The sequence below is a fragment of the Ustilago hordei genome (genome assembly GCF_900519145.1).
Source record: "Ustilago hordei strain Uho2 genome assembly, contig: UHO2_contig_02, whole genome shotgun sequence".
Lineage (NCBI taxonomy): Eukaryota > Fungi > Basidiomycota > Ustilaginomycetes > Ustilaginales > Ustilaginaceae > Ustilago > Ustilago hordei.
In genome coordinates, this window is record NW_024545252.1 from 467,194 (window position 1) to 482,974 (window position 15,781).

The 15,781-nt window shown below is 53.6% G+C and overlaps 7 protein-coding genes across 7 annotated transcripts; 3 read left to right on the forward strand and 4 right to left on the reverse strand.

The window, feature by feature from the left end:
* Positions 1–227: 227 nt before the first annotated feature.
* On the reverse strand, positions 228–2,027 carry UHO2_00941 (uncharacterized protein; the record flags this gene model as incomplete). The annotated part of the gene is made up of 1 exon (XM_041553409.1): positions 228–2,027. One exon carries the CDS (start codon positions 2,025–2,027, stop codon positions 228–230), a length of 1,800 nt encoding a protein of 599 aa, XP_041409343.1.
* Positions 2,028–2,730: 703 nt separating this feature from the next.
* On the forward strand, positions 2,731–3,613 carry UHO2_00942 (uncharacterized protein; the record flags this gene model as incomplete). Its single annotated transcript, XM_041553410.1, has 3 exons — positions 2,731–3,157; positions 3,249–3,391; positions 3,470–3,613. The coding sequence occupies 3 exons, from the start codon at positions 2,731–2,733 to the stop codon at positions 3,611–3,613; spliced, it is 714 nt and encodes a 237-aa protein (XP_041409344.1).
* A 94-nt stretch (positions 3,614–3,707) lies between these two features.
* On the reverse strand, positions 3,708–5,831 carry UHO2_00943 (uncharacterized protein; the record flags this gene model as incomplete). Its single annotated transcript, XM_041553411.1, has 1 exon — positions 3,708–5,831. The coding sequence occupies one exon, from the start codon at positions 5,829–5,831 to the stop codon at positions 3,708–3,710; it is 2,124 nt and encodes a 707-aa protein (XP_041409345.1).
* A 431-nt stretch (positions 5,832–6,262) lies between these two features.
* On the forward strand, positions 6,263–8,386 carry UHO2_00944 (uncharacterized protein; the record flags this gene model as incomplete). The annotated part of the gene is made up of 1 exon (XM_041553412.1): positions 6,263–8,386. One exon carries the CDS (start codon positions 6,263–6,265, stop codon positions 8,384–8,386), a length of 2,124 nt encoding a protein of 707 aa, XP_041409346.1.
* A 362-nt stretch (positions 8,387–8,748) lies between these two features.
* UHO2_00945 (putative TUF1 - translation elongation factor TU, mitochondrial) lies at positions 8,749–10,161 on the reverse strand (the record flags this gene model as incomplete). The annotated part of the gene is made up of 1 exon (XM_041553413.1): positions 8,749–10,161. The coding sequence occupies one exon, from the start codon at positions 10,159–10,161 to the stop codon at positions 8,749–8,751; it is 1,413 nt and encodes a 470-aa protein (XP_041409347.1).
* A 1,027-nt stretch (positions 10,162–11,188) lies between these two features.
* UHO2_00946 (uncharacterized protein) lies at positions 11,189–14,056 on the forward strand (the record flags this gene model as incomplete). Its single annotated transcript, XM_041553414.1, has 1 exon — positions 11,189–14,056. One exon carries the CDS (start codon positions 11,189–11,191, stop codon positions 14,054–14,056), a length of 2,868 nt encoding a protein of 955 aa, XP_041409348.1.
* A 250-nt stretch (positions 14,057–14,306) lies between these two features.
* Positions 14,307–15,407, reverse strand: UHO2_00947 (uncharacterized protein; the record flags this gene model as incomplete). The annotated part of the gene is made up of 1 exon (XM_041553415.1): positions 14,307–15,407. The coding sequence occupies one exon, from the start codon at positions 15,405–15,407 to the stop codon at positions 14,307–14,309; it is 1,101 nt and encodes a 366-aa protein (XP_041409349.1).
* Between the last annotated feature and the right edge of the window lie 374 nt (positions 15,408–15,781).

The window sequence follows — 15,781 nt, forward strand, 5'->3', positions numbered from 1 at the left end:
AAGAACGTGAAGCACTCTCCGCATCTATGTCAAGGCTTAACAGACCTGGACGAATCTCAACCTTGACATTACAGACACCCTCGCAGCCAGACTGGTTAGACCAATTCACATGTTCGTCAGAGAAGTCGTACATTGTTAAAAATCATTGCTTTGCTTTGAGTCGCAGGTATCTACATGAGGTGCCGTAAAGAACAGACGTCGTCAATCGGTTTCGTACAGGAAATCCGTTACTCGAGGTTCGAAGCAACCTTCTCGGTAGCCCGTCCGTTGCCAAAGATCCAGTTCCACAAACCAGTTGACTCAGGCTTCTGGTTGCCCTCGACCTTTCGTGCGCCACTGTGCAGCTTGTCGCCGGCATAGTCGAGACCCTCAGCTGTCTTGTCTCTGAGGCTCTCATATCCGCTGTCAGCCTTGTCCTTGAGGTTGTAGAAGCTCGAGTTAGCCTCGTCTTTGAGGTTCTTGTAACCCTGCTGCGACTGGTCACGGAGTGCCCTGTACTCGCTCTCGGCCTGGTTGTGGGCATCACGAGCCTTGGCATTAAGCTCTGACTTCCACTCCTTGCCGGTCTGCTTGAGGTCCTTGTAGTCTGCTTTGACGCCGCTGTCCTGGAAGTGGCCACGAGCCTCGCCAGCACGCACCTCAGCGTTGTACTGAGCAGCAAGGATCTTTTGCTGAGCGTTGTGCTCGACCTGGTCGCTGTGGCTCTTAGCTTGGCTGCCAACGTCATCAGCAGCATCTTCGGCCTTGCTCTTGAGGTTGAACCAGCCCTTCTGAGCCTCATCCTTGGCCTGATCGTACTTGTCCTCGGCAGCAGACTTGCCTGAGAACCAGGAGCTCTTGGCCTGGTCCTTAGCTTCCTGAGCCTTATCCTTAGCGGTGAACCAGCCTGACTTGGCGGAGTCAGCTGCCTCATCAGCCTTCTGTTCAGCGGCCGTTTTTGTGGATAAGAAGCCAGACTTGGCGCGGTTGGCAGCATCATCAGCGGTGTCCTTAGCAGAGAACCAGCCCGACTTGGCGGAAGTAGCAGCTTCGTCAGCCTTCTGCTCAGCTGCGGACTTGGTGGAGAACCAGCTGGACTTAGCCTGGTGAGCAGCCTCATCGGCTTTCTGCTCGGCAGCCGATTTAGTAGAGAAGAAACTTGACTTGGCTTGTTCGCCGGCCTCAGCTGCCTTGTCCTTGGCACTGGACCATCCCTGCTTGGCAGACTGGGCCGCCTCATCAGCCTTGCGCTCAGCGGCTGATTTCGTCGAGAAGAAACTGGATTTGGTCTGTTCTTTGATGTCTTCAGCCTTGTCCTTGGAGGCGAACCAGCCTTGCTTGGCTTGATTGGCAGCCTCGTCGGCCTTCTCCTGGGCGGTGTTCTTGGCGGAGAACCAACCAGACTTTGCCTGCTCGCCAGCTTCCTCTGCCTTGTCTTTGGCAGTGGACCAGCCCTTCTTAGCCTGAGCCTCGGCCTCGTTAGCCTTCTGCTCGGCCGTGTTCTTCGCAGAAAACCAGCTAGACTTTACATCTTGCTTGGCGTTCTCAGCACTCTGAGCTGCGCTGTCATAAGCACCTTCAGCGCTGCCTTTAGCCGAGCGCCAGGAGCTCTTGACCTCATTCTTTGCGTCGTAATACTTGTTCTCAACGTTGTTCTTGGCATCCTCGAGCCTCTGTTCGGCTTGGTCGACCTTGTCGTGAGCGTTGCGGCGAAGCTGCTCCAACTCTTTGGAGACAGTTCCGTAAGGTACGCTACCGGGGAGGGCGTTAGGGTCGTTGTGCTTGAGATCAGTGCCTGGACGCGCAGCGATACCAGAGACGCCTCGAGCAGCAGAAGAGCCAAGAGGCGGACGCTCATGAAGCTCGGTAGTGGCACCTGAATGAGGCTTCAAGTCTGGAAGCGTGTTGCTGCCAGGTGCACCAGCTTGGAAGGTGCCGTTGGTATCCTTTGCATACTGCTGCAGCAAGGGATCAAAGACATAGTAGCCGATACCGACACCGACGGCCGAAGCACCGAGGAGTGGCAGGACTCGCTGTCGGAAAGCCATATTTGACAGATACGGTGGGTGTTGAAAGAGAGGAGGTGGGTATAGATGTGCTACTCAACTCGAAAAGGCAAGTGGAAAGATGGCTTTGCTCCTTATGAGTAGGTGGTGGTCGTGGGAAGGTAAGTGTGTTCGGGCGGCGGATGGAGGAACAAGGTGTCAGGTTCTCCGATGATCCTGAGAGGCGAGACGAAGAAGATGCAAGCGGACTCAGCTTTGTGCGATGAGCCCTCACACTTGTTAAAGAACAAAAGAGCGAGAGTCATTCCGGCAGCCTTGTGCACTGACGTATGTGTCGCCTAAATCAGCGAGGGCTTCTGCATCGGCGACCTTTCCGAGAGAGGATCTAATTTAAGCCCTGGTTGGTTTGTCTTTGGGGTACCAGACAAAGTGGCACTCGTCCCTGATGCTCTTTCCAACTCGAGAAAGGCCGATGCTTCTAAAAACAGCTACAACATCTACAGAAAGCGCACGGGCACGAGGACCAGGAGAGGGAAATAAATTAAAAAAAAAAACCCATCGTGCCTCCACTTGGCAGAATGACGCCAATTTGCATCGGGCCCTCTCAGTGCTGTCTCGTGCGATTGGAAGGTCACGCTGCAAGCAACTTTTTGGGCGTTGGACCCTGAAGAACCTGTTATCCTTGCAAGTAGCCTCGTACTTGGCACAACCGTCCTGGTTGAGCTGCCTGAATGCCAAGAGGACGATGAGGACCAATCGTAGTACCATCCTGGCGGGTCGCAAGGTAGTGCTGGTGCCATATCGCAAACAGCATGTGCCTCGCTATCACGAATGGATGAAGGATCCATTGATCCAGGAGCAGACAGCTTCCGAGCCGCTCTCGCTCGAGGAAGAGTACGAAATGCAACAGTCTTGGGCCGTCGACGAGGACAAGCTCACATTTATCATCTTGGCTCTGCCAGAAATAACTAGCTCAAAAGGGGAAGCTTCTTCAATAGAGTTCTGCAAAGCGCAAGATCTGGTGTCCAAAAGCAAGATGGTTGGCGACGTGAACATCTTCTTCAATGCGAGACACGAAGACGAGGAGGATGAAGAGGTGGACAAGACGCAAGGCAATGGAGCGAAACAAAGAAGTAATGCCTTCGATGCCGAATGCGAGATCATGATCGCAGGTGAGTTGCTTCAGCGTGAGGAGCTCTTCGCTTTTTCTTGTCCCTCATCTGATCGAAGCCTGTCTATCCCTCTGGCCTGAATGCCCTGCAGAGCACAGCTATCGACGCCAAGGAATTGCTCGAGAGGCGCTACAGATGATGTTCGCATTCGTCACGACACGACCTACACCAGTCGCTCAAGCATCATCAGATACTGGACAGAGCAACGCGGCGGAACTAGCAAAGTCTAACGATGTAATTCACTGCACTCTTCCGATACCCTTAGACTGGCTCACATGCAAGATCTCATTGAGCAACACTCCGTCCATCCAGCTCTTCGAATCGCTCGGCTTCACCCGCCAAAGCGTCAGTGAGATCTGGAAAGAAGTCGAACTGCGCTTCACAAGCATCGATTCGAAGTTGCACGATCAGATCGCTAACTCAATACAAAACGTCTTCTACTTGTCAGACGAATAGCTGCTGCAGGCTCGACGAACGGGGCAATCATTACAAGACCAATTGCCCGCATATTTGATGTGGTTAGATTCGTCACTCGACTTTTCTGATAATGCTATTGTACACCAGTCCATGCTGTGTGCCTTGTGATGGCCGAGAGCTCGTCTGGAGTCAGGTCCAGACCGTGTTGCGCTCGAAGATGGCGCCGAAGATCGTAAAGTCGCTTGAAGCGGTGCTCACACGCGGTTCCCTCATCATTATGTTCTTGGTTCTGTGGCTCATCTTCTTCGGAAGATGGCCTCAGAGCAGGATCTGGCAGCTGTTGATCAAGCTCTTTGCGAATCTTTGTCCATGGACAGGAAAAAATGCGGTTTCGCGTGGTTCGCCTTTTCTTGACAGAAGATCCTTCCTCTTCATGAACCTTACGTTTCGAGGATGCGTTCTGGGCAGCTGAATAGCCTTGACCAGTGAGCAGGTCGAGCAATCGAGGTTTCAGCGTGGATGTTGCCTGTTGCCAAGCATGAGCAGTGGCAGTCACCCCATTGGAGTCAGATTCATCGTTGAGTGCCGCTTGTGCAGACGCATCTGAGTCCGTCCCGTCATCGGCATCGTTCTCGCTTTTGGAAGAGCCGACGAAGCTTTCGTTACCCGGAGAATGGTTGGTAGAGGTTGAAAATCGCAATCTGCTCCCAGCGTTCGGTGTCTGCTCAGGCGAGGAACGGATACCTGTACAGACTCGACGATGACGCGAGACAAGATGCTTGTGCGCGAATCGACGACCGCAGTCAGAGCATTCGAAGGGCCTTTCGCCGAGATGGGCGGTCCTAACGTGGATGGACAAGGTCGATTTGCGAGTGAAAACTTTACTGCATCCATTCCATGTACACGCGAAAGCATTGCACGAGTCTCGACCGCTGGTCACTGATGTTGCGACACTCCCGTGAAGGGCCGAGCCTGTTCTGCCTGACAGCGAGGTGACCACGCTGAGAGCAGGAGAGCTTAGATCCCGAAATACACCGCCCCTGCGTGGTCGAGTAGTATGCAGTTTTGCAGCTTTGTGCACGAGTTGTTCTTCGGTGAGGGAAGAAGATTGTGTTGGTGTCGTGCTTGGGCTTGTCTGCCGTGTTGACGAGAGCTGCAGTTCGTCTGATGGATGTGCCGATGGCGTGAGTCCATCGGCATGTAAATTGATGCCGTTTGCGCCTCCGGCCTTCGAAACTGACTTGTCTCCATGCCTTTCGGGAGATGTGGATTCTTCCTCCTCATCAGACGAGGACGCATAGCTATCGTCTGACGACTCAGCTCGTAGATGGTTGAGCTCGTTCTCGAGACTACCTTCTAGCACCTTTGCTTCAATCTCTAGTCGTAGCTTGCGCTGCTCGTGCCTTCGATAATGCGTCCTAAGGTTGTCCTGACGCTGAAATTGCTTGCTGCAGTCCGGCCATGGACAAATTGGCGGATGTGCTTCCTTCATATGTAACTGTAATGCAGACCAGGTTGAGAATGTGTAGATGTAGGGTGCTTGAGCCGGACTTGCGGCTTCTTGTGGTGATTCATGATGCATAGAGCAGGTGTATCTGCCGTCCTCGTGCGTCCGATAATGCGTCTTGCGTTTCGAGTTGGTGGGAAAGCGCTTTCCGCAGCCAGGATGCTGGCAGGCAAAGGGGAGCTCCGCGGCAGATAGCTCCGGATGTTCTGGGTGCGAGCCAATCGGATCGATACTTTGATCGGGTACAGTAAGGCCGCCATGTTGATCTCGTAGATGTTGACGCAGCTGCTTACGCTTATAGAAGCTTAAGTCACAATCAGGCTCGGTGCATGGGTAGTCCTGTGTGCTTGTGCCTGTGATGGAGGATAGATGGTCAGCGTGGCAAGCCTGGACATGATTCTTGAGCTGACTTGAGGTCCAGAACTTGAGATTGCATCCATCTTCCTGACATGCAAAAGGCTTTTCGGAAGGATCCTGATGACGGCGCTGGTGCGCCTTGAGATGCTCATTTCGCATGTAGCTGGCATCGCATCCTGGGTGATTGCACTCGAAAGGTCGTTCGCCTGTGTGACTTCGAACATGTTGAGCCAGCTTAGATGCTTTGATGTAGCTCTTGGTGCATTCATCGTACGGACAGTGGTGGCGGCCACTGTCGGGTCGACTGCTGGGACCAGCTTCTGACTCTCCTGGAAACAGTTGAGCGGATGGCGCAAGGCTGGCGCTGCACCCGTTCGCCTCCGCCGTTGTCATGATGAGCTGCGTCCCAACATCAAGTAGCTGAAGGGTCTTCGCCAAAATAACACAGACGCTCTGGACGACGGGGACTTTTGATGCTGGCGCTTTTGCTACTGATGGTGGCGGATGGCAGTGGGAATGAAGAGAATAGAAGGCAGGATGAATGCAAAAAGTCCAACGCTTTCTTCTTCTGGAAGTTTTTAGAGTTGAAAGGCCTTATGCCTCCACCTGCTTTGGACCCTGAACTCGCACAGAGCATCAGCCCTAAAGTCAGCCTTCTTCTTCTCCTTCTTCTTCTTCTTCTTCTTCTTCTCCTTCTTCTTCTTCTTCTTCTTCTTCTCCTTCTTCTTCTTCTTCTTCACCATTGTCGGCACTTCTCGGCGAATCCCAATATCTCACATTGGCAATCAGCAACTTGGTACAGACATGACATCCAGTGGCTGAGGATGACCAGCTTGCCCGCTGCGATAACCGCGACAAGATATGCGCCCGAGCCACATGATCCATTCGCGTCGGAATCTCTCAGACCTTCCACTCTTAGGCTGCAACGTCGCAACAGCAAACTCACACATCTCCATGGCCTACGTGACCGCTGCAAAGACGCAGCAGGGGTTCTCACAATCGATCATGAGGTCGATCACATCCGCTCCGTGACACGAGCCAAAGCTTTGGACGAGGAGTTCTCTGTTGCGGTGCGAGAGCGATGGCAGACGTGGTCACGCAACGCAAATCCGTTTCGCACCGACTTGGCATCATCGGCAGCTTCCGAGCTCAATAGATCTGCTGCCAATTCAGAGTCTGACCCTGAAGATTCCTCGGCAGCCTCTGCTACAGAAGATGCAGATGAGCAAGAAGAGGCTGAGCATCCATCGAAGAGGAAACGAAGAAAGGCATTTCGCGCCGAAGAGATCAAAATCAAGGTTGGGGAATCCGAACTCGAGATGACTGAAGGATGGGAAACAATCCGTCGAGATAGAGAAGCTTGTCTTTCTGGGCTCGATGCGGCATTGCCAAGCGCTTTTCGCTTTGATGAGCGACAGTTGCAGGTGTATGCTCATCGACTCAAACCAAAATACATCAACTCGCTCGATCGACCATTCGAGGTCCGCGATGTTCGGCGGCTGCTTCGACCTTCTCAAAACATCGTTGGTGCTGGCGTCGTTGTAGCACGCTCTGCATGTGTGTTCAATGGCACGACTGAAGTGCCCAACGTTTTGACCATCTCCTTTTTCACGGGCAGCCTCGACTTTGGCAAGGACGATGCAGCGACGCAAGACACGACTGATCCTTCTGGTTCTCCCAAGGAGCTCGACGGTGACAGCACCCGAGACGACTACGTCAAGCGGATCTGTGGTGATGGACTTGGTGGAATGAAGCGCACACAGACCGTCGAGCTGATTTCGTCACAGACATTGTCGGATCTGCAAAATTCTCTCTTCTGTTGGTCCGACGAACAGCCAGAACGATGTGGCTGGCGCAAACGCCTCAAGAGGAAGCACCTTAACCCCAGAGGGACGCAGCGCGGTCCCGAACTTAGCAACACACGGCATCAAAGCGATCCAGCCAACGAAGCAGGCTCAGAGTGTGAAAGCAATGATGAAGACGAAAGAAATTCGGATCCTCGCTTTGCTCGATTCACGGGCCAACGAAGGCAGACGGACACAGTGCTGATCATCGAGGACAAGATGTACAACAAAGGGGTTCGCCATGGCGACGCCTTGGAAGAAGCCGGTTATGCCGCACTGCTCGCGCAATGGAAGACCGCTCCGGGTCAAACTAATGCTTCAGTCGGATGGGCAGAAAAGGCGGGCGATCTAAATATCAGCATCGATCAGCTCAATTCATTCCGTGTCGGTCAGCCGTACTGGCTGCTTCATCAGGGTGATTGCGTACACTGCTTCGTGATTGAGCAAGTCCGAGCCATGCGACCACGCGAGCAGACATGGCTAGCCGACACCAGCAAGACTATGACTAGTGTGGAAAGCGCACCTGGCGGCAGCACGGTCATAGGCTTCCCACGCGTCACTTGGCTGTCTACGCCCACCATGCTACGATTCACTGCGGACAACAAGGACAGCTATAGCATCGGTCATCGCATCTTGCATTTGGATACTCAAGTACCATCAGGCTACGACGAACTTAATGAGCAAGGCGGCTCATCTAGCAACTCGAGAGAAGCGGAATCGTCACAGCCTTCGAATCCTTGGCAGATCGCCTTGAGTCGTACCAGGCGCAAGGAGGAAGGTCTCTTGCGCAAGAAACAGGGCAAATGTCTTGCATGCTCGCTGCGAAAAGCCCAAGTTGGCATTCTTGGAGGCGATCGTGTTCGTCTGCCTTCGAATACTGTCGAGAATCACGACAACGATGCCACTGCTCAGGACGAACGCATCGTTGCAGGCCTAGACGACCACCTTACAACACTATGTACCTCGTGTGCAGCTCTTCTCGGTCTTCCCACACGCCAGAGTGACGCAGCAGAGAACCCCGAAGCGGCTCTTGAGTTGAATTGGCAGCACATCGACGCAGACAAGAGCCGCCAAGCCGGCTGGACTGTCTTTCCCATGTATTAAAGCATGACAAAGTGAAACCCATCACCACCGCGTCAGTCCTCCGCCAAACTCAACAATCACGAAATTTGCACCTATTGAAACGCTGAAAGTACTGAGAGTGGTGTCAATTGTCAAGGAACAGTAGAATAAAGAACAAGAGCGACGATGCACCACGGTCTAAGTGCAATAAGAGTCGGAGAACGGTGCTTGTATAGAATTCGAATCAGGTTCAAAGCAGGTGGAGATTATCGTACAAAGTCGTTGCATTTGCGTTGCGAGACTTATACTGCGCCATTGAAAGCCTTAAGGCGACGATGATTGGACACTAGCACTAGACAACACTTTTGTATGCATTTTGGGGAGGAGGAGAAGTCGTTGCCTCTCTAAGCGTGGATCTTGGTGACGATACCGGTACCAACAGTCTTACCACCTTCACGGAGGGTGAATCGCGAGCCCTCCTCGAGAGCGATGTCGTGAACGAGCTCACCGTCAAGCTCAACGTTGTCACCGGGCATGACCATCTTCTCGTCAGCATCCTGGGTACCAGGGGGGTGAGTGAGCGAAACTGTGACGTCGGCAGTTCGGATGAAAAGTTGAGGACGGTAGTTGTTCATGAAGGGCGTGTATCGGCCACCCTCCTCCTTCTTTAGGATGTAGACCTGAGCACGGAACTTCTTAACAGGCTTGATCGATCCGGGAACAGCCATGACCTGACCACGCTTGACCTGCTCGCGCTTAACACCACGCAAGAGGGCACCCATGTTGTCACCGGCCATACCCTGGTCGAGCTGTTTGTGGAACATTTCGATACCAGTGAGGGTGGACTTGAAGGTGTTGCCGAGACCGAGGACCTCGACTTCAGCACCCTTGTTGATGGTACCACGCTCGACACGACCGGTCACGACGGTACCACGGCCAGGAATGGAGAAGACGTCCTCGACGGGCATGAGGAAAGGCTTCTCGAGGTCACGAGGGGGAAGGTCAAGCCACTTGTCGGTCTCCTCCATGAGCTTGAGGATAGCCTGCTGGCCAACTTCGGGGTCGCGGCTCTCGAGAGCAGCAAGAGCGGAACCGGAGACGATAGGGGTGTTTTCACCGTCGAAACCGTAGGTGGAGAGGAGATCACGCATCTCCATCTCGACAAGCTCGAGCATCTCGGGGTCGTCGATCTGATCAACCTTGTTGATGAAGACAACGAGCTTCTTGATACCAACCTGCTTGGCGAGCAACAAATGCTCACGGGTCTGAGGCATCTGACCGTCAGGAGCCGAGACGACGATGATGGCACCGTCCATCTGGGCGGCACCAGTAATCATGTTACGAATATAATCGGCGTGTCCGGGGCAGTCGACGTGGGCGTAGTGGCGGTTTCCGGTCTCGTACTCGACGTGGGCAGTGGAGATGGTGATACCACGAGCACGCTCCTCGGGAGCCTTGTCGATGGAGGCGTAGTCGATGAATTTTCCGGTACCCTGAGCCTCGTGGAGGATCTTTGTGATAGCAGCAGTGAGGGTAGTCTTACCGTGGTCGACGTGGCCAATCGTACCGATGTTCATGTGTGGCTTGGTACGCTCAAACTTGCCGGAGTCGGCGGCGTAAGTTCGGACCTGCAAAGCGATGGCGACACGGGGGAGCTGAGCAGCGCATACTCGAGCACGGCCGGCATGGGTGGCGGGTGACTTGGTGGCAGGGCGGGTGACCAAGGTGCGGACAGCAGCGGGAGCAGCAGCAACCGACTTCTGTGCAGCCAGAGACCTGGCGATGGAGCGAGGGGCCTGAGTTCGGAGAAGGCTCATCTTGAAGACTGAAACGTCGGATCAAGAAAGGGGGGGGGGCAAATTGAGGCGATGAGGAAGAGGGAGATGATGATGTTGGTGGAGGAAGAAATGTCTCTGTTGAAACAAGGGCTCGGATCGTGAAGAACTGCTTGCTTGCTTGCTCGTCTTGCTGCTGATCGGAACAACTCCCAGCTACCCTTCTTCCTAACTTAGCTTCCGCGATCCGAACTATTTTTGCAGCTTGTAGGACACTTCATGAGCCTCTTTCTTCTCATCTCTGATACTGTAGAGCTCGATTCACATTGTCTGTTTTAATCTTGCTTGCAGTTCAGTAGGCAGCTAGCATCATAGCAATGAATCAGAGTCAACATCTCGCAAGGTTGTCTCGAGAACAGGTAAATATGTGTTTAAGGGACACCTCGAAAGGGCCAAATCGGAACGTTACGTAAGATGTCTTCGGAACACACAAATTTTTGGCGGTTTGACCGCGCGAGAGGAAGGAATCCAAGAAGTTCTCTCTCTTTTTTTTTTTTTCTTTTTTCTTTTTTCTTTTTTCTTTTTTTTTTTTCTTTTTTTTTTTTTCTTTTTTCTTTTTTTTTTTTCTTTTTTCTTTTTTCTTTCCTTTTTTCCCCCCTTCTCAAGTGGAGTGCAAATCGCCGATCTCCCGATGCTTGAAGAAGATCCCCGGGGGACTGAGCTGAAGGTGAGAGAGTTGGACTTTGCGCGCTGTCGGCACATAGTGCGACACTATCTTGCGAAGGTGTCGACTGCGCAGCGTCGGTCACTACAGCTAACTGGCATCTTACGTCTCTGCCTACCTGTCCTCTCGCTCGCCTCTCAAAACAAGACTGGTGGCTGATCTTCTCTCCACGGTATCTGCGAAGAGCAATCAAATTTGCCCTCTCGCCGGGCAAATCTCGCCGCCTGCAATATCCACTTGGCCACGGTGGCGCCTCGCATTTACGACACTTCCTGACTAGATTGGCGGCAGCCATAACTCCTCTCGAACAGCCAGTGCTCTCGATCGAGCCCAACATTTAACACCATGGAGGACGACATTGAAGTTAAGCGAGAAGACGCACGTCCACTCACCACCGGCAGAGACGACAATGACAAGTCAAGGGTCCAGCACGGCGGCAAGAGGCCTGTCGACCCCTTTGCAGAGGACGACGACGATGACATAGACGCGCGTGGCGACAATGATGATGAAGAAGACCAAGAGGATGAAGAAGACGACGAGGACGATGAAGATGATGACGAGGAGGACGATGACGAGGAGGAAGGTGCCAGCGGTGGTCGCCGTCGTGCCAAAAAGCAGCGTCGAAACCGTTTCCTCGATGTCGAAGCCGAGGTCGACGACGATGAAGAGGACCTCGACGAAGAGGAGGAGGAGCTTGCACGAGAGGACGGTTTCATCGAAGAAGACATCCCCGACGATACCGAAGATGTTCAGAGACGCGCTGCTCAAGACAACCAGAGGCTCGACCGCTTCCGAAGACAAGAAGAGGATACCAATGCAGAAGCGCTCGCAGAAGAGTTGCGCCAACGATATGGTCGCTCTGCTCGATATGCAGCTCAGTCCGATTATGCCGAGGTGCCGCAACGCTTGCTCATGCCCTCAGTCGAAGATCCGAGCTTGTGGGGTGTTCCTTGCAAGCCTGGTAGGGAGAGGGATATCGTCATGACGCTTGTGCGCAAGGCCATGGCTGAAAACTTCACATCCAGCCCTATGCGCATCATCTCTGCCTTCTGCCGAGACACGATCCCCGGTCGAATTTATGTTGAAGCAAGAAGAGCCGATGATGTTGTTAAGACTTGCAACGGTCTTGCTGGTGTCTATGCACGACAGACCACGTCGCTCCACCTCATTCCTATCTCTGAAATGGCCGACCTCCTCAAATTGCAAAAGGTTCAGAACGAGATCCAGGTCGGTGGATGGGTCCGTATCAAGCGAGGCAAGTATGCCGGTGATTTGGCTCAAGTTCTCGATGTCTCGGAAAATGGCGAAGAAGTCGGTCTCAAGATGATCCCACGGATCGACCTCAACCCCAAGGACAGCGGTCTCTACACCGACAGCCTTGGTCGCAAGAGGAAGAAGGGAGCCGGTTCGTCCGCCACCACAGTCGCCTTCCGTCCCCCGCAGCGTTTCTTCTACCCCGAAGAAGTTCAGAAAGCCTATCCCAAGGATACGCCAACCAAACGTGGCAGTCAATGGGTCTTCCAAAACGACAGTTACCGCGACGGATACCTCGAGAAGGACGTCCGAGTTACAGGCATCATCACCGAAAATGTCAACCCTACCCTGGACGAAATCACAAAATTTGCAGGTGAAAGCTCTGTTGAGGACGGCATGAAGCTTGGCGCTGTCGATCTCAGCTTGATCGCCGACGCCAGCAAGAAAGCCACCGAGGCTCTCATTCAGCCCAAGGACCAGGTCGAGATCTTCGAAGGTGAACAGGCAGGTGTCTACGGTACTGTCAAGGCGATCAACAACGAGGTCATCACCATCCAGCTCGAGCACGAGGACCTCATGGATCAGATCGTCGAAGTGCCCGCACGCAGTGTCCGCAAGCGCTTCAAGCCTGGTGACCACATCAAGGTCATGTCCGGCAAGCACGCCGATGAGACCGGTCTCGTTGTCAAGGTAGAGGACAATGTGACTACTTTCCTGTCAGACTTGTCGATGCAGGAAGTCTCCGTCTTCAGCAAAGATATCCGTCAGGCTGCCGAGGTCGGCTCCGGTGTCAACGTCATCAGTGGATATGAGCTCCACAACCTTGTACAGCTTGATGCCCAGACAGTCGGTATCATCTTCAACATCGAGCGCGAGAGTTTTAAAGTGCTCGACCAGACCGGCCAGGTGGTTACCGTCAAGCCGCATCAAATTAGCACAAAGAAGGACACCAGCCGCGCCTTTGCGCTCGACCACGACGGAAACGAGGTCCGCGCAGGTGACATGGTCAAGGAGGTCGCTGGGCCTTTCTCACGCATGCGTCAGGGTCAAGTTCTGCACATCTACCAGTCCATGATCGTTTTCTTACACAACCGCGAATACACCGAGAACGGAGGTGTCTTCATCGCCCGTGCTCGTACATTGGAGCCGCTCGCGCCCAAGAGCGTCTCGACCAAGACGAAGAAAGAGGGTGGTGATCTGTCCAAGATGAACCCTGCTTTGTCCAACCTGAGCGGCGGAGGTGCCAACGACGTCCGCGTTGAAGGTGTCAGGCGTCTTGGTGGACGTGACATGCACAAGGGCAAAAACGTAGCCATCATCAAGGGACCGTACAAGACCTACCGCGGTCGCATCACAGAAACGACGGGCAACATGGCACGTATCGAGCTTACCTCGGTCTCAAAACCCATCACCGTCAGCCTCGACTGGCTTGTCGAGAAGGACCCAATCACAGGTCGCAGCACCAAATTGACCTCTGGCGGCTCAGCACCCAGCCGTGGCGGGTACAACGGAATGGGCTCGAGCAATGGCGGCGGTATGTCAAGCAACCCTTACTCTTCCAGCGGTGGCGGCTCGATGGGCGGCTACGGAGGCGGAGGTGGATACAACCCATATAGCTCATCGCAACCCGCCGCAGCTGCTGCTGGTGGCTACGGTGCATTTTCGGGCGGCGGTAGCGGCGGATGGGATAGCTACTCACAGCCAGTTGCGACACAAGCCTCAGCAGGTGGTGGCTACGGGGTCGCAGGGGCCAAAACGCCTGCTTACAACCCTTACGCTGGTGATGGTGGCAAGACACCAGCGTACAATCCGTATGGAGATGGCGGCAAGACACCAGCATACAACCCGCTTGGAGATGGCGGCAAGACGCCTGCTTACAATCCAGCAGCGGACGGCGGACGCACGCCTGGGTACAATCCTTATGGTGATGGAGGACGCACACCAGCGTACTGGGGGTAGGACCGATCTCTCTGGCTCTTCTGATATTTACTCATACCAAAAAGATTCCCGTTTCTAACATCGACCATGCTTCACATGTTCAAATCTCAAGCGAGTCAGGCACTTTCGAGGTCGTCATCGATCGAGTGTGAGGTCAGATGCGTTACGAAGACTGTATGCTGCGATTGGTGAGACTAGAAATACAATGAGACAGAGGTGATGAAGGGATGACTTGGAGAACAATGCTGGGTCCGGACAGGTTGAAGCGAGTCTATGGAGATTCTAGATGCTGTTGGCAAAATCGAGCAAAGTCAGACGTATTTTGTATGCTTTTGATGGTTTGTGACCAGAATGCGGCTGAGCGATGACGCTCCGCTGTGACACTTGGGTCAGCTGAGGGGGGTATTGCACACATGATCGACTGGATGTGCTGCTTGGCAACTTTTAGCGGTGACTCAAACTCCTCGTACAAATCTCGAAGAGCGAGGTATTCCCTAGCCTTGTCCATGGCTGATAGCTCGTTGCTACCACCGATTCGGTCCGCCTCTGACAGGGATGGTCGGAAGAGCGCTGGATTCTCCAAAAGCGTTTCCCCAACCATCACACCACTGGCACGAGTCGTGTGGAAATTTGTTACAGCGTCGTCCCAGCACCGTACGTTGCCATTGCTGACGACCGCTGTTTCCCCCTCAGAATGCTCGGCGTTGCGGAGGAGACCTTCGGATTGCAAAGCTTGTCTGACCTGAACGACTTGATCAAGGTCAGCGAGTCCTTTGCGGCGTCGGACCGCAGAAGCAAAACGAGGATGCACGGTGACGAGACTGCTCCCTGCATGGGCTAGTATCACTGCCAGCTGTGGTGTCTGCTCCTTCGGCACTGTAAGCCTGATCTTGGTTGTGATGGGAATGTCTACAGCCTGGACCAAGCCCGAAACCATTTTCGCTATCAAGGGCCAATTCTGCTTGGGCAAAAGGTAGGCTCCGTAGTGTCCTTGCTCGGCATGTCGCTGCGGGCAGCCAAGATTGAGGTCAATAGCATCGGCAAAGGGCGCCACCTTTCTAGCTGCTTCGACGAGTTGCTGCACATCATTTCCGGCCAGTTGCACAATCTGAGGAGCTGATTGACCTGTCATCGGATGCGTAGAGCCCCGGATGGTGTTCTCGGTAGCATCTCTGCCGAGCACAAGGCTTTTGCAGAGAGTATCGAGCATGTCCCGATCTGAGTTGAGGTCGGAGGCAAAATACATCTGTGTCCAGGTGGATGTGGCACCGTTTCGAACCGTCTGCAGGCGGAATGGGAGGTCAGACTGTCCGACCATTGGAGCGGCACAGTAGAGCAAGCTCTCGAGCGGAAGCTTGTGGTTGACAACCATCGTGCCTGACCTCCTTCTGGTGCGTGGCGATGCTGAGCTGTTTGCAGCAGCGCGCCTACATGACGATCCGGAAGGATTTGTCCTTTATGTTGGCCGGCAGAGTGGCCTCTCGATGTCGTCCAGAAGAAAGATTATGGGCGTGCATTGCATGGAGCATGAGAAGAATTGGCAGAGGAAATGCAAAGCCGGTTTGAAATCTGGTGGTCACGTGCATGGTGCTTTTTGTCAAATTGATTCGCGACGCAGGCCCAAACAGAGAGCAACACTAACATTACTTCCTTTTTTTTTTTTTTTTTTTTTTTTTTTTTTTTGGAATCCCTTGCCTGTCTGCGAAAGCGCGTGTATCTTTGTGTGTGTGTGTGTGCTTTCGGAAC